The sequence below is a fragment of the Lotus japonicus genome, chromosome 4, assembly GCF_012489685.1.
Source record: "Lotus japonicus ecotype B-129 chromosome 4, LjGifu_v1.2".
Classification (NCBI taxonomy): domain Eukaryota; kingdom Viridiplantae; phylum Streptophyta; class Magnoliopsida; order Fabales; family Fabaceae; genus Lotus; species Lotus japonicus.
Window position 1 is genome coordinate 4385966 of NC_080044.1, and position 23701 is coordinate 4409666.

General features: G+C 35.9%; 1 protein-coding gene and 1 pseudogene across 4 annotated transcripts; both read left to right on the forward strand.

Annotated features, from left to right (window-relative positions):
- Positions 1 to 4127: 4127 nt before the first annotated feature.
- LOC130710133 (ABC transporter G family member 1-like) lies at positions 4128 to 10208 on the forward strand. Of its 4 annotated transcripts, none has more exons than XM_057559287.1 (7): positions 4131 to 4503; positions 7339 to 7418; positions 7521 to 7991; positions 8304 to 8390; positions 8665 to 8796; positions 8899 to 9093; positions 9205 to 10208. In XM_057559287.1, exons 1-7 carry the CDS (start codon positions 4215 to 4217, stop codon positions 10048 to 10050), a joined length of 2100 nt encoding a protein of 699 aa, XP_057415270.1. In that variant the 5' UTR covers positions 4131 to 4214; the 3' UTR covers positions 10051 to 10208. The 4 variants fall into 4 exon arrangements, with proteins under 4 accessions (XP_057415271.1, XP_057415270.1, XP_057415272.1 ...); XM_057559289.1 differs by having other exon boundaries at positions 4133 to 4503; positions 9358 to 10208; XM_057559290.1 differs by having other exon boundaries at positions 4489 to 4503; positions 7339 to 7429.
- Positions 10209 to 14408: 4200 nt separating this feature from the next.
- Positions 14409 to 17288, forward strand: LOC130712153 (ABC transporter G family member 1-like; annotated as a pseudogene).
- Positions 17289 to 23701: the final 6413 nt, after the last annotated feature.

Here is a 23701-nt window from a genome sequence, read left to right on the forward strand (position 1 = left end):
TAATATATGATAAATACAATGATACATAATTTATAACATTAATATAACATTCATAAATTATAACATAGTCAACATATTTTAAAATTATGATTATAATTGTTTACTTTGATGCATGTATATAGTAAACTTTGATGCATGTGTGATATAATCAATATATATACAATAAATATGTACTATGTAAGTGTAAATGAAATGATATATGTATAACTAAAAGTATACATATTTGTGAATGTTCGGTTTGGATTGGATTGGTTCGGTTTTGGAAATCAAATCCGAAATCCGATCCGATCCAATAAATAATTTCGGTTTTTTCAATTTTCAGTCCGTTCGGTTTTCGGTTTGATTGGATTTTGGTTTTTTTGGATCGGTTTGTCGGTTTTGTTTGGATTGGTTCGGTTATGAACACCCCTATATGAAACACAGGTAGGACCCTTTTAGATTAAAAAAAAATTCCAGGGATCCCAAATTAAAAAAAAAATTCAAGGACTTATATTCATATTCCATACAATTTCAGGGACCTTGAGAGTATTTAAGCCAAGAAATAACACCATGTTCTTCTTCTTCAACCGCTCTCTCTGAACCCAGTAAAAAAATCTGGTAAAAGGATAGAGAAAGGATGAATGATGGAAGATGATGACATTTGTGTTTTTAACCTAACAATGAAATTGGTCCACGGTGGACCCGTTTTGAAACTGACCAGCTTTAGGTGCAGCCATTAAAGAAAGTACAAGAGGTATTCCAAGCCAAGATACAAAGCAAAATAAAAGCTACCCAAAAAGAAATAAAACTAACACCAAAGATCCTAGCCCACGCCACCCACAAAAACCAATCACTAAACCACAAGAAAGAAACACCCCCTTGCTAACAAGACTAGCAGCAACACACTCAAGACAGAACCAGGGAACACGAAGTCAAAAGCCAAAAACACATAACAAGCGAACTCAAGACAGTGAACCACGAAGAGACCAAAATTGAAACTCCAAGTGTAAATGAATGCCTTAGCCATTAGTAATCTATATCCAGAAAATAAAAAATCTCATGAAAAAGTGAAGGGAAAATGAACAAGAACACATACTTTATTTCGCAGAACACGAGAGAAGAAGAAGATTTCTCCCTCAATCTCGATGACGATGAGAAGGTCTAGCCGTCTAGGTGCTGTAGTCAGAGGAAGAGAACAATGGCAAGGTCAATTCACGATATCAATTTCTAATTTAGTGGTTTAATCAAATTTTGGGGTTTTAAAGAAAATGATTTACTTAAAAAAAATCCACGTTGGATTCATTAATCCAATCACCAAGTCATGTGTCCGTGTGTCTGCTACTCAGTCTCCTCGCCGGATCAAACTATAGGTGCAATCAGGGATGGGTGCCAAAATATTTTTCATGGAGGGACCAAAATCAAATTGTCTTACAATCAGAGGAGTAATATGACCATTATCCCTAGTAAATATATTGGTCAGATAAAATAAATTGTTAGTGGGGGCATGTGACTCCATAGCCATGTACATGGATCTGCCCCTCTCATAATTGATAAGAAAAATATTGAACATGTTTAAATCATCATGCGATTTTTTTGACCTTATAATTTTTAATTTCCTAAAAATAATTTTATTATCATAAAGGTCCATTGTCAAATAACAAAATATATATATACACATATTATTTATATATTAGTTTCAAAATTTAGTATCTCGGTCAATATAATTCTTGTCCCAATTTTTTAAATAAATTTAGCACATTCACCTGATGATTAAATAAAAACAATTAAGTTTTTACTATAATTTCTACTATTCGAAATAATAATAAATATTTTCTTAAAACTAATTTGACATTTTTTCCTCATTTGATAATAAGAATGAGGTATGTGGTTGTGATTTGTGCCAGAAACAAACAAAAGAAGGTTTGTTGCATATCATGTGGTCTAACTAAACCCACATACTGGGTTTTGTCATAGTATATTCATAACTCTGGGTTTGTATGGTTTTGAGGTAGGTGGATTACTGACATTCCCTTTATACCAAATAAAAGCCTAACGTGCAACATATTAAGGAGGTTGTCTAAAGTCCACTTCTACTTTTTTTTTTTTTTTGAAAGCAAAATAATATTATCAAGAGATGTACAAACCCTCCTCAAAATTAAGGGCACATAAAATAATAAGAACTTTTATGTTTTTCTACTTTTACCCCAAATTTGTGTAAGCTTCTAATTGTGCACCCTCACTACCCTTCTTCATCAAGAACAATCATCAAACGCAAAAATAAATCGATTAAGGGACGACCGTCCTAGTATGTTGTTTTCAAACCGAAATTATTTCTCCAAAACGATTGAGGGACGACCGTCCAAGCATGCAATCCAAAGGAAAATCTAAATCCACCACCAAGTACCGTGTGGTTTCAACCTGGTTGCAACTTCCTTGTCCAGGGTATCTTGCTTCGATCCACAAATCTCGACGAACATATCTTGACTCCGAAAAGCTCACCAGTCATGTGGTCACCAACGTCAAATCGCTTTTGCTCGTATCCAAGCCGTTAAAAACATGATGTGACCATAATGTTTGACGATCTGTCATGATCAATTTGTATTTTGTTCACATCTACGCTTGAGATGAGAGTCATAACTACGATTGACACCTCATTACACGTCCCTTAGCACTAGCTATCTTTCCGTGCGGACACTATGTTTGGTTCCCTTGTGGCTTCCACATTGATAGGTCGTGACAATGAATTCTGGTACTTTTTCCACGCCCTGGCGGATGTTCCTCCTCCTACGGACCCTATGCTATCAAGTGGACTCGCCCCGAAGGTCGAATTGTTGTGTAATGCTCGATAGGTTTTGCTTCCAACTCGTGGGAAAAGTGTTTTCCCTACAGACGACGCCATATGTTGTTCCCAAAACTTGGAGCACTTTCCTTGTTGTGCACTGGTGGGGCTCTATTGGTGCATGGCCTGACACAATGGGTGGCGCTAATCTTGAGTTGTGGAGGGTATACTTGCAGAAGACACTTCGTCGCTAAAGGCAGTGAGAGAGCACAGAGAGACCTCATGAGTCTTAGAAGAAATCATAAATGTTAGGAATGCTTAACATGTTTTGTAAATGCACCATAGAACCTGTATTTACAGGAGTAAAGTACGTGGGTGTTCCTGCAAGTGTAATGGAAGCTCTTCAAGTGAGGTTTTCCGGGCGCACAGTCGACTTGGCACTAATGTGCCTAGGTATTTATCTCGGCCCTTGGCTAGGACTTTCAGACACTATGTCAGCCTCAGACACTATGTCAGCCTCGCTGAGGTAGCCAATTCCTGGATCATGTCAATTTGATCGGTCGCACACTGTCTGCTTAAGAGCATAACATGTGGAGCCGGTCACGGTGTCCTCGGGTCCTATGACGTTTATAGTCGACCGAAACAGATTTGTAATACAGAAAAAATAAACAAAAAAGTTTTGCAAAGGAACAAAAGCATGGATATGAGATTGATAGGAGAAAGAAAAAAAAGGAAAGGAAGAGAGGGGTTATACAGTGATGACATCTCGGTCGCACTAAGGGATTTGATCGCAGACGGAGAAGAAGTTTTCAATAGACTCAAAGAAGGAAACCAAGATGAATTGGAGGTCGTGGTGGGAAAGGCAGAGGGTGGTGGTGGTGGTGGGAGAGACAGAGGAAGAGAGAGAGATATTTAAATTTTCAACACAAAGACTAAGTTGATATTACATACACCAACGTCAGAGACCAAATTGACACCCATGTGACACATAATATGAAATGGGATTACTGTTAACCAGGGACGAACAAAAAACCTCCAATTAACATGACTCACAGTTTACAACTTTAGAGACTTCCATTGCTATTTTATAAATTTAAGAATGAAAATGACAAACGCCTACAACTTCAAGGACCAAATAAAATATTTACTCTTTTAATTTTGTCAACAGACTTAGCGTATTTATATAAAATCGAGGCTAGCCAGTAGCCAAGCTATTTCTACCTTATGTCAGCTTAAATTTTACACTTACATCTCTTTTAGTTTCTCATAATATCTTTTATTTTTTTTTACTCTTTTCCTAAGGCTCGTCCTTTTGTGAAACATTATTCAATAAAAATCTATATATTGCATGTAAAAGAAAAATGTGAATGCATGCATAAAAATCTTCACACGAAATAATCTATATATATGGCTCTTGACTTCAGGCAAAATCAGTACTGAGCTATTGTATTAAATAATGGCTTCCCTTATTCCACCTGCTCCTATTGATTATGAAATTAAACCGTGTCCAACATCAATACTCCAGCAAACTGTCCTAGATATTGAAGCCCCATGGAAGGATAATGAGAAGAAAGAGAAGGGAATCTGCTTGACTTGGAAGGATCTATGGGTGAGTGCCTCCATGGTAAAGCATGGAAGCAAACCAATTCTTCAGGGTCTAACTGGCTATGCCAAGCCAGGCCAGCTCTTGGCTATCATGGGACCCTCTGGTTGTGGAAAATCTACACTTCTTGATGCTTTAGCAGGTATAATATACATTTAAATAATCATGTTTGCAATCAGCAGTTGCCTATGCATTCCGGACTCTTGACACGGGCACGACACAATATTAGTATCCTAACACGGCTCAAATTCAAAAAGTAAGACATAGGCACACCGCACACCAAATATATATATGTTGATATATTTTTATGAAGCTCTTCCCATAAAGCTTTTGAAATTGCTTTGATGTTTTCTTTCTAAAAAGGATAACTTGTAAACCAAAAGAGCTAATTTATCTACTGGTTTTCACTCCCTTATTGATCATCATCATTGAAAACGTCTTTGATTCTGGTTATTCAAGTGATAAAATAGCAATTTCTTTCATGCTTCATTCTTAAACATTATATGTTTTTTTTAAAATACAAGTGTCCTAGAGGTGTCAAACCAAGAAGAAATGTCAGCTCAAGTGTCCAAGCTGCAAAAAGTACTTTTTTAATCACACCGTGAAAAAGTGTCTGACACATGTCATGTAGGTGTCTTACGGATGTTGGTGTCCGACACCAAGACACTCCATATATGAAATGTGTTCGTGCTTCATATCCTGTAAATTGGTCCTATTCCCTGCATATCTGAATCTTTCTAATTAATTGTTCTATGGTGTACAGTTTTAAAAATTGGTTCACTCATTCATAAACCATATTTCTACAACTAATTTTTTTTTCTTCATCAGAAATCTTACAACTAATATTTAATACATATTATTTATAATATTTTCTTTATTTTTTTACAGCAAAAAGGAATACTTTATTAATAATGAAAGTCTCCATGACAACAACACTCTCATAAACCAAAATAAAACCCCATACTTCACCTACAGTAGGTGCCTCATTAAAACCTCTCTAGGAAAAACACAATTGGGATAAAAACCTAGAGTAGGAAAATGAGCACACCAAACTATAGATAACAAATGAAAACAAACACCCGCAACAATCTAACGCCATACATTTACCAATATTTTTAAATTGATTTCTATAGACATATTTTTAACTTGTGAAATATGTTTTTCTTGATTTTGATCTACAATAAATAAAGCAAAAATCCAAAGTAAAAAACTTTCTAAGTTTTATGTTTTGGGAAGTAAAAAAACACTATAAAATTGAGGAGAAATTTATAGGGGCTTGCTTTTGGCAGAAGAAGTTTATAGGAGTAAGGGGTGTATGCAAAGAAAATTACTTTATAATTTCTTAAAAAATTAGTAATATTATAAAATTGTTATCTTTTTGGTAAAAGAGTTAAAAGATAAAGCACATCAGCAGCACAACAAAGAAAACCACAGCAGTCCCTAACACATCAGCAAGGGGAAAGGGTTCCAAGTCCACATGAGGATCTAGAAGCACAACAAAGGTCTGCTGCCTTAGAATGGAATTCAAACACAATCCACTAAAATATTGTTACTTGAATTCGAAAATGAATCTTTTGTTTTCAAAACTTCATGGCATATGTTTTTCTAATAATAATAAGTTTAATGAATTTCTTTAAAATATTAAGAGTGTGTTTATTTCAGTTTTTTTACTTATTTATATTACTTTTTAACATAAAAAACTTTATTTTTAATTTCCAATGTCTGTTTCAATTTTTTGAAAAAAGTCATTATTTTTTTCTTCAATGGAAAACAAAAAATCATTATTTTAAGAAAGCTGAAATCTGGTTATTTTGAAAAACCACTTTTATTATCTTACTAGTATTGGTCTCGCGCCATGCACGAATGAAATAAGAGTACTTTATCAACATTCATTAAACATTTTCATATTCTCTCGCGTTTTTTCTTTTTTAAATACGTATATATCACCTATTTACACCAATCAAATCGTGTGGTGGAGAATTTGAAACGCACCTTAAATAACAGTAAATAATATGGTTGAATCAACATACAGATGGGAAGTAAAGTTAAATCACACGTCCATAATTCAGGGGCAGGTCCCCTAGTACAAGTGTCGTAGGACATACTATGTTGACGTCTAATTACAAAATTCCACAAACATCATTGTCCAAAAATGTATTCCTCAACGCATTTCGGGGAGAACCAGCTAGCTCTGGTTTCGAGTGGCATTTCACCCCTAACCACAACTCATCCGCTGATTCTTCAACATCAGTCGGTTCGGACCTCCACTTAGTTGCATCCAGGGGTCGCGGACCGACCATAGAACCCTGTTCAAAAAGCGGAACGCATTAGCTATCCGCTCTCAGGTTGGACAGTAAGAGTCGGAGAAGGGCAATCACTCATTCTTAAAACCAGCATTCTTAAGACCAAAGAGTCGGGCGGAAGGGGGGGAAAAGCTCTCCGATCCCGGTAATAGATTTATGGTAATCGTTATTCTCATCCCTTTTGTTGGAATCAAGTATTAAAATCAAGTCACACATCGGAGAAGTCAAGGTAAGAGGGAGAGTTTATAAGGAGATGAACCCATAAACCTAATGCCAGAGAGAGTTTATAAGGAGATGGACCCATAAACCTAATGCCTTAAGGTTTTGGGTTAAGATGTGGTGTCCAAGATCTCCTTGGTGTTTCCTCTCGACCTTGCCCCATGCATCCTCGCTGTGACTCTCCCAAACACCTCTCTCATTTAGTTCTACTTCCCTTTCTTATACGCATTTGAAAGTCAAATGTTAACCACTTAAAAGGGGGGAGATGGAACTAGATGAGAGGGAGTTGAGAAAAACAATTACCTAGATTCATTTATCAAAAAAAAGGTCTTGTGTGTAAAATACTAAAATCTGAGAGGGAAAAACACTTATTCTTTCTAATAATGCTAGTTTAATATAATTCTTCATCAGATTCCAAATTAAATGATGATGATATGAATTCATATACATTTCAGGTAGATTAAGCTCCAAAACAAAACAAACAGGGGAGATTCTGGTCAATGGTAACAAACAAGCTCTGGCTTATGGAACCTCGGTATACAGATTGTAAATTCTTCAACAAAAAACAAACTGAGAGTAGCCATATGAATGATCAATTAACTATTTCTTATATGAATCTATGTGATTGTGACCACAGGCATATGTGACACAAGATGATACCTTAATGACAACCTTAACAGTTAGAGAAGCAGTTCATTATTCAGCAAAACTTCAGTTGCCTGATACCCTTTCCAAGGAAGAGAAGAAAGAGAGAGCAGAGTTCACAATCAGAGAAATGGGTCTCCAAGATGTCGTCAACACAAGAATTGGAGGTTGGGGAATTAAAGGCATTAGCGGCGGTCAGAAAAGGCGAGTGAGCATTTGCATAGAGATCCTAACTCGCCCTAAACTTCTGTTTCTGGATGAACCAACTAGTGGATTGGATAGTGCAGCTTCCTACTATGTCATGAAAAGAATTTCCACACTGGATAAAAAAGATGGCATTCAGAGGACTATTATTGCCTCAATTCATCAGCCTAGTTCTGAAGTTTTTCAACTCTTCCATAACCTTTTCCTTCTATCTTTTGGGAGTACAGTTTATTTTGGACCTGCTTCTGCTGCATCTGAGGTTAGGAACTAGCCCCATTTTTCAGGGATTTGGGTTACTTGCAGTCAGGAATACCCTACATTCACGCATTCACGATATTTGAATTTTACAATTAAGATCTGTTGGCTCCTATTTTTCATCTAGATAGGACGACAAACATGTCTTAAAATTTAATTCGTTCGGTCAAGATCGAAAGATTTAGATCCATTGACTACATGAACGTCGGGAATCTCAACTTCAGGGAATCCATTTCAATTTTCCATCATCAGAAATTTTTATCTTTGTTTCTAACTATGATTTTCAACTTCTAACTCTGCGTTCATTTTAATGCAGTTTTTCGCGTCAAATGGTTTTCCTTGTCCTACCCTTCAGAATCCATCTGATCATTTACTTAAAACTATAAACAAAGATTTTGAGCAGGTAAGCTGACCATATGTATTCATGTTTTCTTCATGATTTCATTATATTCTTATATGCAAATGCAACATACTCAACATAATAGTGTATGTTTGGATATAAGTGAAACATGAATGGACTCTCATCCTACATCATAAGAACGGTTCCATTCACATTTATTTAAAGTGTGTGCTAGCACCTAGCATCAGTTTGCACCAGTATTAATATGTATCCAAACACATGCATAGTAGTCAACAAAACTAATCAAAATCATATTAAAGTACCTTTTTTATTTCAGGATATTGAGGTGGGTTTTGCTGGGACTAGAACAATACCCACAGAAGAAGCAATCCATATCCTTCTGAGCTCATATAAATCATCCAAATGGAACCATGAAGTTCAAAATGAAGTAGCAATACTATCTGAAAAGGTATCCTCTATGGCTAACAAGGTCTTATAGCAAATACCTAAATCTAAATATGATCCAAAGTTAATAATGAAATTTTAACATCAAATTATTATGGATTTTCAGGACACCAATCCAACAAACAAGAGGAGAAAGCATGCTGACTTCCTTAATCAATGCTTAGTTCTTACCAAAAGATCATCTGTCAATATGTTTCGCGATCTAGGTTATTACTGGTTACGCCTTGCCGTATATATTGCATTGGCTACAAGTTTAGCCACTGTCTTCTATGATCTTGGTACAACATATGGTTCAATTAAGGTAACAGTGGAAAATAATATAGTATGACTCATCTAATAATCTACACCACTTCAATTGATTATTACTTTAGATAATGTCTCCTAACTCTGCAGTCACTTTTGGTAATTTCAGGATAGAATTTCACTCCTTATGTTTGTGTCTACATTCATAACTATGATGACCATTGGTGGATTCCCTTCCTATGTGGAAGACATGAAGGCAATTCAAAGTTTCAAACTTTTCTCTTATTATTATTTAATTTTTTGTTTCCTATTATTGATCCAGGTATTTGAACGTGAAAGACTAAATGGGCATTATGGTGTCACTGCATATGTTATTGGGAACACTTTTTCATCCATCCCATACTTGTTGCTGGTTACAATTATTCCTGGAGTTATTACTTATTACCCTCCTGGTCTTCAGAAAGGATATGTGCACTTTTTGTATTTTCTCTGTGTTCTGTTTTCTTGTCTAATGATAGTAGAGAGCCTTATGATGGTAGTTGCAAGTATTGTTCCAAACTTTCTAATGGGTATCATAACTGGTGTTGGAATTCAAGGAATCATGATATTGGGGGGAGGATTCTTCAAATTGCCAAATGATCTTCCAAAGCCATTTTGGAGATATCCATTGCACTATGTTGCCTTCCATAGGTATGCATACCAAGGAATGTTCAAAAACGAGTTTGAAGGACTAAAGTTTGCTACAAATAATGAAGTATGTGGGGGTGGCTCATCATCAAATTACATTAGTGGTGAAGAGATTCTGAGAAATGAATGGCAAGTCGACTTGAGTCACTCAAAATGGGTTGATCTTGGAATCTTGTTGGCCATGATCGTTCTGTCTCGAGTGCTATTTTTGGTGATAGTCAAAACCACTAAGAAGGTAAAACCCATTGTTGCATCATTCTTATCAGCCCCTCCCAAGAAATCGATTCAGATCATGGAGAACCCAAATGTCACTCCGTTGAATTTGTAGCTTGGCCTACATTACTTCCACAAGACAAGATGAACTCTTAGGTGAAGTATTTTGTATCTGCTATAATGCTTGGATTATCATGATGTAATTGATGTGTAATAAAATAATAAGGGTTATCACACATATCTTATGGAATTTTAATTATGAAGTTTTAATCTTTTGAGGTTAAGCCCTTTACAAAAGTTGTTGTGGGTGAGTAGAACTTTCAGATGACGTATTGGGTTTTCTAGAAAGTTGATTTGTTGTGGAAGAGTCTTTTTGCCTAAAAGTGATTTTGAGCTTGCATGAGAATAGTTTTTCCATATAAATTGTTTATCTCTTATTTGTGTGCTAGTTAGTTTAGAAGAAAAATCTTTATTTAGCTTTCAAAGAGAAGAGACCGAGTGCATTATGAGATTTTTTTTTAGGGTCAAGAGTCTTCGGGCTGAAAGTTAACTCAAGTAGTAAGAGTTAGAGAGGGGTTTGAGAGAGTAAAGGGTGAAGGGTTCAAAGTTCGAATCATGAGGAGGACAAATTTACCAACATTACTAACAACTTATAACATTTTCCTATAACAAAAAGAGTCACTTTTTAAAGCTTAAGTTGTGTGCTTGATAAATTGATTTGAGACTAGAGAAGTTAGGTTTTGAAATCCTTATGAAAAAATATTTGAACTTTTATGCCTGTTCAAGCTTGAAACAATAGGAAAAGGTTTTCAAAGTTAACCTTGTTGAAATGGCTTTTGGATGAGTATAGAGAAAAGGATTTTGGGCCAAAAAGAGGAAAATAAAAAAGAAAAACTTTATTTGGAGCTTATTTATGTGTTAATTTCTTTAGTGAAAAAAGTTTGTGTGTGTTATTTTGAAAATGCCTAAATGAGTATTCTAAATAGTATTCGAGGACTCTAAGGAAAATAAAATAGGAAGTAGTAACCATTTCGATTACTTAGCAAAAATATGAATGGATTTACATTCATCAAAACACGAAAAAAAATATTTGGCTAACAAATAAATTTTAAATTTACAGACACAAGTTAAAACTTATTAAATTGAATTGGTGCCAAAAAAATTATTAAATTGAATAAATGAATAAGTTTTCTATTCAGGTAGACATTAATTGAGTAGTGCAAGTCGTAGAATACAACACTGGAATCAGAGAAGGTATTAAACATTGTTTCAAGATGTAGATTCTACTAGAGTTTAAGGGAACTAGTTGAAAAAGTTAAAATTGAGACTAATATTGTGGAGGCTCTTAGTAAGCATATACACACAGTATTAAGAATTAAGAAATTGTAAAATACAATGGATCCGCCCTTGTTTCTTGCCGCTATCAAGCGAGGCTCATGGCTCAAGGCCATCATGTGACATAGATTGAAAGAAATGACAAAAAGAGAGAGGAGGAGGATGTTAAACAGTGCATGTGATGGTCACATTCTTAGATCTTCATCCTTTGAGTGCATATATAAACTTTGTTTAATTTGTTGAGTAAAAGATTTGTGAATTTGATGTGCATCTTGAGCATTGTTGGGGTGTTGAAACTGAAAGCAAAACAGCAAAGGAAGGAGAAAGGAAAAGGATCCAGGAGCTCTGGAATTTGTTTTCTTCAACCTGGTACCCTTTTCTTTATTTTGTTGATTTCACTGGTTCTCTGTTTGTTTCAAAACATTGGATTTATTAACTGCTTGTTTGCACCTGCTGTGTCATTTTCCTTTCAAATGTGATCCACCCAGAAATGTGAAATAATCAAATCCATAAAATGTAGGTCCTAAACAGAGAAACTGCATAGCAATCAAATAAACAACAAACATTTTATAAAATGAGAGTGATAAGTGAGATATTTATCAAAAGAAATGTGATAAGTGAGAGAATGATTATTAAATGTGAGTATAAATGAAAAAAATTAGAAAAAAATGTCTTAATTTTATAAAACAATAAATATTTTGAAAAATATGAAGTGATACTAAAATAATAATCTTTGTGGAACAGGTAAAATATTAATATAATTTTATATATATTCGAGAAATTTATAGAAAAAATTCAAAAGAAAAAATTGCTAACAAATATACATAAAACAAACTTTATAGCAGTTTTTGAGACACATAACAAATTTTTGGCATGACTGTTGGGTCTTGGAAGAAAGTTGCTACTGTGATGGAGTATAATATCAATTTTGATGAATCAAAGCTGGTTTACGTAATTGACCAAAAAAAAAAGCTGGTTTACGTCAATAACATTGCTACTGTGATGTGAATGTATGCATGCATGTACCAACCTCGAATCATTAATTAAGATTGGGCAATTAAATACAAGTTTGAAATTGGTCTATTTCTTCATTGGAGAGCGTTAATTCCTCCACAGGTATGCTTATGCATTACCGGCAACATATCTTTGTGGTTCTTTGTAATGTTACTATGTTAGACAAGTGAGTGTGACATGAAGGGAGAATCAGATAATCTTTTTAATAAAAAGTTCAGTAATGTTTGATATTTATTTGAGTTTACTTTCAAAAAAAAATTATTTAGTTGAGTTTTTTTTTTCTAATTAGTATTTCTGTCAATATAATTCGTGTCCCAAATATTTTAATAATTTAGTACATTCACCTAAAGATTTAATAAAGAAACATTCATTAAGTTCTTTATTATAATTTCTACCATTCGAAAATTATAAAAAATATTTTCTTAAAAACTAATTTGACATTTTTTCCTTATAAGAATGAGGAACGTGGTTGTGATTTGTGCCAGAAACAAACAAAAGAAGGTTTGTTGCAAGTCCTAGTCTATTTATAACTTCGATTTTCTCAAAATTTTCACCAAAAACATTTATGTATTTGTTAACAAGTGTTAGTTGTTGGGAAATAGAGGATATGATTTAAAATTGGGGATAAAACTCCACATTGTGCTAAAGAGCAAATCACAAGTGAGTTGAACATCATATTTTTCATCCAAAACCTCAAGGTATTAGGAGTATGAGTCTTCTTACTTATAAACCGCTCAAAATTATTCTTATCTTCCAATGTGAGATTTATTCACACTTGATACACAACAATCTTTCCCTTAAGTGTAAATCCATCTCAAATGAAAGCGGAAGCCTTCAAATACTTGGCCCTCTAAGTACTTGCACCGTCGTTTGGCTGATTAACGAGAGCTCGCCACCTGGTCACAACATTGTCAGGAAGAATTTCGACACAAGGAGTCTGGCCAAACAACCATCAGTTCTGATACCACTGTTGGGCCAAACAGAGGAGATGATTTAAAACTAGGAGGATAAAACTCCACATTTGGCTAAAAAGCAACCACAAGTGAGTTGGACACCATATCTTTCACTCAAAACTTTAAAGCATTAGGTGTATGAGTGTTCTCACTTATAAACCGCTCGAAGTTATTCTTACTTCTAATGTGAGACTTACTCACCTTTGATACACAACATTAGTATCGTTTTGAGGAAGGTGGATTACCCGACTTTCCCTTCATTTTCCTTTTTCATCATCAAACAGAAAAATAAAACAAGGGATGACCGTCCTAGTATGTCGCGATGCCGAACCAAAATTAATTCTCCAAAACGGTTGAGGGACGACCGTCCTAGCATTTAATCCTAAGTATAGTGTGGTTTCAACCTGGCTGCGACTTCCTTCTTGTATAGGGTAATTCTCACTTCCACAAATCCCGACAAACATATCTTGGCTCCGGAAAAGCTCACCAGTCTCGTTCTGACCAGAGAGAAAGAGAGAGATATTTTCAACTTATGGACTAAGTTGATATTACATACACAACATCAGGGACCAAATTGACACTCATGTGACACATAACGTGACATGAGATAACCGTTAACTAGAGACGAACAAAAAACCTCCAAAAGGTCTAACGTGTCTCACATTTTACAATTTCACGGGCTTCCAGAGGTGCAAAAATGACAAACACTATAACTTCAAGGACCAAATTGATTACTCACTCGTTGAATTTTATCAACTACTTAGCCTATTTATGTAAAATTGAGGTTAGTGTCAAACAACCACTTTATCCCAAAAGCTTAAGTTATTGGGTAAGGTCCACTTTAATGGTTTTATATTATATTCTAACACGCCCCCTCACGCAAGAGCCCTTTGGGCTTGAAGCGTGGATAAATGCACAGGCCCACCCACCATGTGCTTAATTAAGTTCCACTTTATAATTAGAAAGTGAGGGAGCAAGGATCGAACTCTAGACCTCTCGGTCATAGATGCTCTGATACCATGTAAAACAACCACTAGTTGCATCGGCGCCAGTCCTAACCTTTTCATCAGGGCATTGAGTAGTTCCAGTGACATAACCTTGGAGGTTATTAGCTTCAAGAAGATGAGTGATTTGCTTATGCTAGATAAGGTAGTTTGTCAAATTCAGTTTGATGGGTAGGCTAGGGGTAAAGTTGAATTCAACAAGATCAGAGGAAGTACATGTACGTGTAGTGGGAGCCATGAAGGATCGATGAAAGCGATTAAGCTAGCGAGAAGTCTGATACCATATAGAAAAAGGAGATGAACAATAGAAATGTTATCTTATTCCAATATGTGCAGATTACATGAGTATAAATAGAGTATTTTGAATTACAAATACAAAACAGAAAATATCTTGTCTACAATAGAGAATATGCTAAAATTAAATTTGAAAGTTATTTTACTCAATCTGTTTTACTGATTATGTCAACAGTTAGCTCAGTCTATTTCCACCTTATGTCACCTTATTTTACACATACATCTCTTTTACTTTCTCATAAAAAAATTCTTATATATATATATATATATATATTTGGTCAAATAATTTTTTGTCTCATCCTTTTGTGAAACATTATTCAATAAAAATCTATTGCATGTAAAAGAAAATGTGAATGCATGCAGAAAAATCTTCCCACGAAATAATCTATATATATGGCTCTTGACATCATGCAAAATCAATACTGAGCCATTGTATTCAATAATGGCTTCCCTTATTCCAGCTGCTCCTATTGATCATGAAATTATACCGTGTCCAACATCAGAGGAACTATTGAGCCATTGGACCTGCTTCTGCTGCATCTGAGGTTAGGAACTAGCCCCATATTTTTGGGAATTGGGTTACTCGGAGGAATACCCTACATTCACGCATTCGTGATATTTGAATTGTACAGTTAAGATCGGCTGGCTCCTATTTCTGATGTATATAGGACGGTAAACATGTCTTAAAATTTAAGTTGTTTGGTCAAGATCGAATGGTTTAAATTTTTTGACTGCATAAAAACCGGGATTCTCGACTTCAGAGAATCCATTTTCATTTTCCACCATCAGAAATTTTTATCTTCCTTTCTCACTATGATGTTGCACTTCTAACTCTGCTTTCATTTTAATGTAGTTTTTTGCTTCAAATGGTTTTCCTTGTCCTACCCTCCAGAATCCATCTGATCATTTACTTAAAACTATAAACAAGGATTTTGAGCAGGTAAGCTGACCATATGCATTCATGCTTTCTTCAAGATTTCATTATATTCTTATATGCAAATGCAACATACTCAACATAATAGTTTGTTTGGATATAAGTGAAACATGAACGCATTTCCATTTACATTTATTTAAAGTGTGTGCTAGCATCAGTTTGCACCAGTATTAATATATATCCAAACACATGCATAGTAGTCAATAATACTAGTCAAAATCATATTAAAGTACCTTTTTTTTCAGGACATTGAGGTAGGTTTAGCTGGGACTAGAACAATACCCACAACAGAAGCAATCCATATCCTTCTTAGCTCATATAAATCATCTAATTGGAACCAAGAAGTTCAAAATGAAGTAGCAATAATACTATCGGAAAAGGTATCCTCTATGGCTAACAAGATCTTATAGCAAATACCTAAATCTAAATATGATCCAAAGTTAACATCAAACTATTATGGATTTTCAGGATTCCAATCCAACATACACGAGGAGAGAGCATGCTGGCTTCCTTAATCAATGCTTAGTTCTTACCAAAAGATCATCTGTCAACATGTTTCGTGATCTAGGCTACTACTGGTTCCGCCTTGTCGTATATATTGCATTGGGTTTAAGTATAGCCACTGTCTTCTATGATCTTGGTACAACAAATGGTTCAATTAAGGTAACAGTGGGAAAGTAATACAGTATGACTTACCTAATAAGCTACACTGCTTCAATTGATTATCGGTTTACCTAATGTCTTCTAATTCTACAGTCACTTTTGGTTATTTCAGGATAGAGTTTCACTCATCATGTTCGTGTCTTCATTCATAACTTTGATGACCATTGGTGGATTCCCTTCCTTTGTGGAAGAAATGAAGGCAATTCAAAGTTTCAAACCTTTTTTTTTCTCAATTTTGCAAATACATGTAGTCAATTATTATTATTATTTATTTAATTTTTTGTTTCCAATTATTGATATAGGTATTTGAACGTGAAAGACTAAATGGGCATTATGGTGTTACTGCATATGTAATTGGGAACACCTTTTCATCCATCCCATACTTGTTGCTGATTACAATAATTCATGGAGTTATAACTTATTACCCTCCTGGTCTTCCGAAAGGATATGAACACTTTCTGTATTTTTTTTTGTTCTGTTTTCTTGTCTAATGATAGTAGAGAGCCTTATGATGACAGTTGCAAGCATTGTTCCAAACTTTCTAATGGGTATCATAACTGGTTCTGGAATTCAAGGAATCATGATCTTAGGTGGAGGGTTCTTCAGATTGCCAAATGATCTTCCTAAGCCATTTTGGAGATATCCATTGCACTATGTTGCCTTCCATAGGTATGCATACCAAGGAATGTTCAAAAACGAGTTTAAAGGACTAAAATTTGCTACAAATATTGAAATTGGTGGTGGTGGCTCACCATCCAATTACATTAGTGGTGAAGAGATTCTGAGAAATGCATATCAAGTGAATATGAGTTACTCAAAATGGGTTGATCTTGGAATCTTGCTGGCCATGATTGTTCTGTTTCGAGTGCTATTTTTGGTGATAATCAAAACCACTGAGAAGGTAAAACCTATTGTTGTATCATTCTTGTCAGCGACTTCCAAGCAATCTATTCAGATCATGGAGAACCCAAATGCCACTCCTTGAATGTTTAGTTTGGTCTAAATAACTTCCACAGATAAGGTAATACCTTAGGTCAAGTATTTTAATTTGTATCTGCTATAATTCTTAGATTATAATGATGTAATTGAAGTGTAATAGTTTTCCGATGTATTGAAAAAAAATTGAAGTGTAATAAAATAATAAGGGTTATGAATATATCACTTTGTGGCGGTTTACTCACACAACAGGTCGTTATGAACCCTGCAAAAAAAGCAGAAATTAACAAACGACAATCTCTAATAAGAATACTCAAATAAGACCGATCCTCCTCAATCATCCTCCATGCGTTAAAGAGATTCAAGCAATCCGTCTCTAAGATAATCCGACGAAATCCCAAATCAATTGCTAACTGCATCGTCCATCGCATAGCCATAGCTTCCGCCAAAAGAGGGGAGCTAATAGGGACAGGAAAAGAGCATGCTGCAGCCATTGCCTCGCCCTCTGAGTTGCGAGCAACCATGCCAAGGCCAATATGGGAGGCCAGAAACCAGGTGCAGTTCCAACAGCGCACTTTCTCTGTCACCGGTGTCCTCCAACGCGTTGCTGCCATGAATAGTGCGTCTCAAAAGAGCGACGGTGGTCCACGGACGGGTTCCAGGCCAGCACGGTGGAGGAGGCCACAACCAGGTACCATAAAGTGCAATTTTGATGCCTCTTTCCGAGGGGGTGGCACCGCGGGCCTTGGCATGGTTGCTCGCAACTCAGAGGGCGAGGCCATGGCTGCAGCATGCTCTTTTCCTGTCCCTATTAGCTCCCCTCTTTTGGCGGAAGCTATGGCTATGCGATGGACGATGCAGTTAGCAATTGATTTGGGATTTCGTCGGATTATCTTAGAGACGGATTGCTTGAATCTCTTTAACGCTTGGAGGATGATTGAGGAGGATCGGTCTTATTTGAGTATTCTTATTTGAGATTGTCGTTTGTTAATTTCTGCTTTTGAGTTTGTTTCTCTTTGTTTTGTCCGTCGTACGGGTAATGCCGTTGCTGATTTTTTGGCTCGGAACGCGGACACTTATGCCAATATGGTTTGGGTGGAAGAGGTTCCTTTAGCCGCGTTCCCGTTGCTTGATGCTGATGTAATAAACCTTGAGCCAGTTGGCGTTTAATATATTTCATGTTTACTTTCAAAAAAAAAAAAGAACCCTGCAAAAGTGAAATATTCAAAAAATGTCGTTGGAAAATGTATGTCTAGCGATCATTATACCTAATGCGAAATAATATATTGATGGAATAAGTGAAATAACTTCTCTTAAGCTTCTTAAACTTGTGATAGTAGTAAACTTTGTATAAGATCTTATATTTAAATAGTAATTTTTTTTTTCTCTATGTAAAAGTAAAAAGCTTCAAGCTTTACTCAAAAATTTTATTTCACAATCAATAATGATATGTCCATACCCTAAAGCATAATGTGTTATGATAAGAAAGAAAGGGAATAATAAATAAAATTTGGTCAAATAAAATGAAAAGAAAGAAGGGAATAATAAAGAAAATAAAGCATAATGTGTTTTGATTTTTAAGTTTGGTTGAAGACAAAGTGAAAAGAGCAATGAGAGGAAATAAAAATTGTCGTTTCAAAAATGACATAGTACCCTTAATAAAAAAGATAATGAGGGTAATTTGGTCAAATTATATAATATAACCTCTCATCTTTTCTTTTCATATGAGAGGAGAAAACTTTGTGTGTGGGTACGTTAATACTGAAATTTCATAGTTAGAGGGCTTGAAGAGATGTTTAGAATGAAAAGGAAGATCGAGCATCAAGGGACCTTGAAGTACACTAGTTCGACGACCTATTCGAAGTCATGAGGGGGTTTTGAGAGATCCCTACATTTAGACAATTTTCCCATCATGGCTCATGTGAAATACGACCTTCATCAAAGTCCCAACACTTAGTTGCTTTTACCTCGAGCTACGAGGAGTAGGGGTTCTCGAGACACTTTTGAAGCACATGTTATAATTCAATGTTCGAACCCACGATTGAGGCTAAAATGACCCAAACCCACATTCAGAGCTAGAAGGGACCAAAACCCACTATCTAGAAGATCTAGAAGCTTCACGCATCATGTTTCTTCGTCACTCTGCATGAGATTTATGTATCCTTCAGGTATTTTTAAGTCCTCAGATGTCTACCATTTTCCTTAATTCTTTCATTCTGCTAGAGCTTTCGAATGATTAACGTATGTGGTGAAATATAGTACGTCCTCTTACGGCTTTGGATTCATAAGCATCAAGTTGATTGAATAAAAACACTTCATAAAAAACTATATATTGACCTTTCTGTATAATCAAAGAACACCAAAAAGGATTAAATGGCTTTAGCAACAAATTTTAACTCTTGACCCAACAAGCTCACGTTTACCATGTCATGTGGTCACTTAGATTTGAACAAACGGTTAGAATATAATATAAAACCATTGATGTGAGCTTTACCCAATAGCTTATGCTTTTGGGATAATTGATTGTTTAATATGATGTCAGAGTCTCTGTTTTTTTTTATAAGCCAAAATTTATTAGAAGGAAGTACAAGGGGTACTTCAATCCCAATACATATAGAGAAATAAAATACAAGAAAACAGGGGAGTTAAAACCAGAACTAAGAAACTCCAAAACCAAGAACCACTCCTCAGATACATAAAAATAACCCCAATCTATACCACTAGGTAGGTCATGGTATCATTCTAACAGCAGCAACACTAGATGATACCCAACAACACCTTCACTTGCTCCCTCCTCTTGACAGCAAATAATATAGAAGACCACTAATGCAGCATCCTCAAGCACTCCACAGGGTTCATTGTCCATTCAAAGCAAGATGAGACAAAAGAACTCTCATTCGACCTTAACCAAAGCCAGACCTTGAATTGCACAAGCTCCACTATGCGGTCAACCTCGACGCTCTCACCACGAAAAACAGCACCATTACGACACTGCCAAATAGCACTCACAGCTGCAATCCAAATTAAATCCATACTCATCCAGAACTTCTTGCTCACCATTAACAGATTTTCATGAAGATTAAAATGAATCTCAGCATTATTTGGAAGGGCTGTTTGAATCCCTAACCAGTTATATATCTTCATCCAAACCCTCCAAGACACTTGACAATCAAAGAACAAGTGCTGGCAGCATTCCTCTACAGATCCACACAGCCCACATTCAAGAGATGCATTCGCAGGAAGTGAATTTCGCCTTGCCAAATCAGATCTGGTCTGAACTCTTCCAATAATAATTCTCCAGGCTAGAGCAAGCAAACCAGAAGGGGCCTTAGCGTGCCAAATTCTCCTAAAAACCCGCCTCTCCTCCAATCCAAAATCACCTAGCAGTTCTGCATAAGCAGATTTCACACTATAGCTTCCCGACCCATCCTTTACCCAACACCACGAGTCCCCAACACCCACTTTTGGAGAGAAGCTACCAATATGAAGTAGCAACTCTGCAATTCTTGAGCTCTCCCTGTCAAGTAATGGTCTAGTCCACTCAAACCTCCACCCCCAACTGCCATTATCCCACAGTCCCACTTCATGAATTGAGGCCTCTTTATGAGAGGAAAGAATAAACAGCCTAGGAAACCTATTGCACAAAGACCCTCCGCCAGTCCAATCCTCTTGCCAAAAAGAAACCCCCTTGCCATCCCCCACCCTTCTACTTATACTATCATTGAATCACCTACCATCCCCATCACCAAAGCACACCGAGTGCAGATCGCGCCACCAGTAAGACTCATTAGGATGAACAATATCTTTATATTTTGAAATCAAAATCCGACACCAAAGGCTACTCCTTTCCTTCAATAAGCGCCAACGCCACTTCCCGAGTAAAGCCCAATTAAATAGGCGCAGATCCTTCACACCCAACCCCCCTTCCGCCTTAGGCCTACAAATTTTAGACCACTCCACCCAAGCTATCTTCCCACCCCCCTCCAATCCCCCCCAAAGAAACCTCCTCATGATCTTGTTACATTCTGTTAGAATACCCACAGGCATCTTGTAGAATGACAAGTAATAGAGAGGGATAGATGAGAGAACAACTTTTAATAAACACAGCCTACCTCCAAAAGATAAGTGTCTCTGCTTCCAACTAGAAAGCCTTTTCCTGAGCTTATTCAGAACGGGATCCCAGAACACAAGCCTCCTCGGGTTTCCCCCCACTGGCAAACCCAAATAGGTAAACGGAAATTGCATCTGTTGACAATGGAGCATAAAAGAGGAGCTATTCAGAAATCTAGAATCCACACCCACACCTGACAGTTTGCTCTTGAAAAAATTGACCTTCAGTCCAGCACATAATTCAAAACAGCGCAATATAGTTTTAACAGCAAACAAATTCTCAACAGAAGCTTTCCCCATTATAATTGTATCATCAGCAAATTGTAACATGGACACCTCAGGCCCGCTCTGTGACTAAGTGGTCTAGAGTTTTGATTCCTGCCGCCCTCAGTTCTTCTAAAAAAAGAAATTGAATTTATGCACATGGTAGGCCAGTCTGTGCATTGTCAACGCTGCAAGCCCAAGTAGGCTCTTGCGTGAGAGGATTATTAGAATATAACATAAAACCATTGATGTGACCCTTACCCAACAACTTAAGTTTTTGGGCTAATTGGTTGCGTAATAATAACCTATTTTAGAAATCAAGTTCCCCTATTAACTGTATAGAAATTTAAACATTTTGGATAGACAACCAGCTTTATAGTTTGAAATCAAACTATGAGCAGATAGCATCTGCAAGTAGCTTCACATTCCATCGTTCCGTGTTCTTACCATTCACTATAGCCAATGGTATTTGACTGGAGAAGGCACACTATCCCCAGACCCATGAAGGAAAAGTGACAATGGCACAATGCATACAAGTTAGCTCGGAAAGATTAACATATGGAGAAGTGATTCAAGACACATGTTATAAGTAAAAAATGGTATGTCACATAGTACCTTACACCATTCTCTATAAATTTCTGTCTACCATAATCATCTATTTTGTATCCAGTTGCATTTGGACCAACCATATCTTTGATTGCAAAATTTTGTTTTCTTATATTCTTTACCATTGATTCCAATTTCCATGTAAGGGCTTCCTTTCAATTTGCAATTTGAAATCTCCATTTGAAGATATTTCTTGTTTGGTTTGTTCACATGTAAAGAAGAGATAGGTTGCAAAACTAAAGTCCACCACTTTAATGGATCTCACCAAATCAAGGAGAAAGTCACAAGTTGCTCCAGCTATTTTATTTTTTCTTATATGCCCTTCATACTCACGGTCATAAACCGACAATAGTATGTTATCTTATATTTTGTTGTACAAAATTGACATATGGTGTTTGACCCAGCTTCTTTTTAACTTCGAAATTACTTTTAAGTCAAAGTTGGGCCAAACACAACTTTTAACAAAGATCTTAAAAAATAAGTAACTTTTTTACAAAGAAATATAAAAAAGTAACTTCAAATGAGTGAGCTTTTTTCTAATAAGCTCTTGAGCGTGTCAACCCTTGTTCACAAGTAGCAACGCTCCCTCTATTGAGCTGCACAAGACATCTTGACTCCATCGTTCTCTTCTCTGGTATGTTTTTTCTTTTCTTTTCCACTCCTCCTTGTTGTTTCTTCACGTTTTTATTCGAAACAAGATTTTGTGGATTTATTAGTGATAACTGGTACAGGTGCTGTTACGAATTGGAGAGGGGGAGCGTGAGTTTTGGGATATTCCGACACTTTGGAACCGTGGGAATCGACCTTGGCTTCGAGCAGGAAGTTGGCATTGACTAGTTACTCGTGTTCTTCCTATTTTCTTTTTCTGATGTAAAAGTTCCATTTTTGTACTTATGGTGTATTGAGTATTAAACCGTAGTCCTTTAACTTAGCAGTAAAATACATGTATTCTTGGTGGGTTCAAAAAAAAATTCATCATTCAACCATACAAGAAAACAGCAAGAAAACTGAACTGTGAGATCTTTTTGATTTATTATTTGGGAAAAATGTAAATTACTATCTTGAGGTTTGACTCTCGTGCGATTTAAACCCTAACCTTTTAAAAGGTGTACTTTGTCCCTACACTTACTAAAATGTACAAAATAACCCTTCTGATGATTGTTCTTTTAGCTTTTAATAGACTTTATCACATGAGGTTAGCTCAAGTGGTAAAAGCTAGGGGACGGGGGAATTGGGTGAAGGATCCAGGGTTCGAAACCTGAGGAGGACTAATTTACTAACATTTCTAACAACCAACATCGGCCTATCAAAAAAAACATGACATCTTTCTTTCCTAAAGTATCCCTCTAAATTATCCACTCTCACCCTAATTGCATATTTTTAATAAAATAAATTAAAACACAATTTGAGTATTATATTATATAAAAATATTTTAAAATTTGGCTTAAATATGTTGGGGGCCCCTATAAAATAGGTGTCTTTAGTTTTTTTTTTTTGCTTCATCGGAAAGAAGGTGTCTTTAGTTTAAGCCCCTATAAAAATTTCTTGGGAATAAGTCCCCAATGAGAAAATAATATATAGTGATAAGCCCCTGTCGTCAACTTCCGTTGACATTTTGACCTAGAGCACATGTACTAATGATGCAGCTTCTAG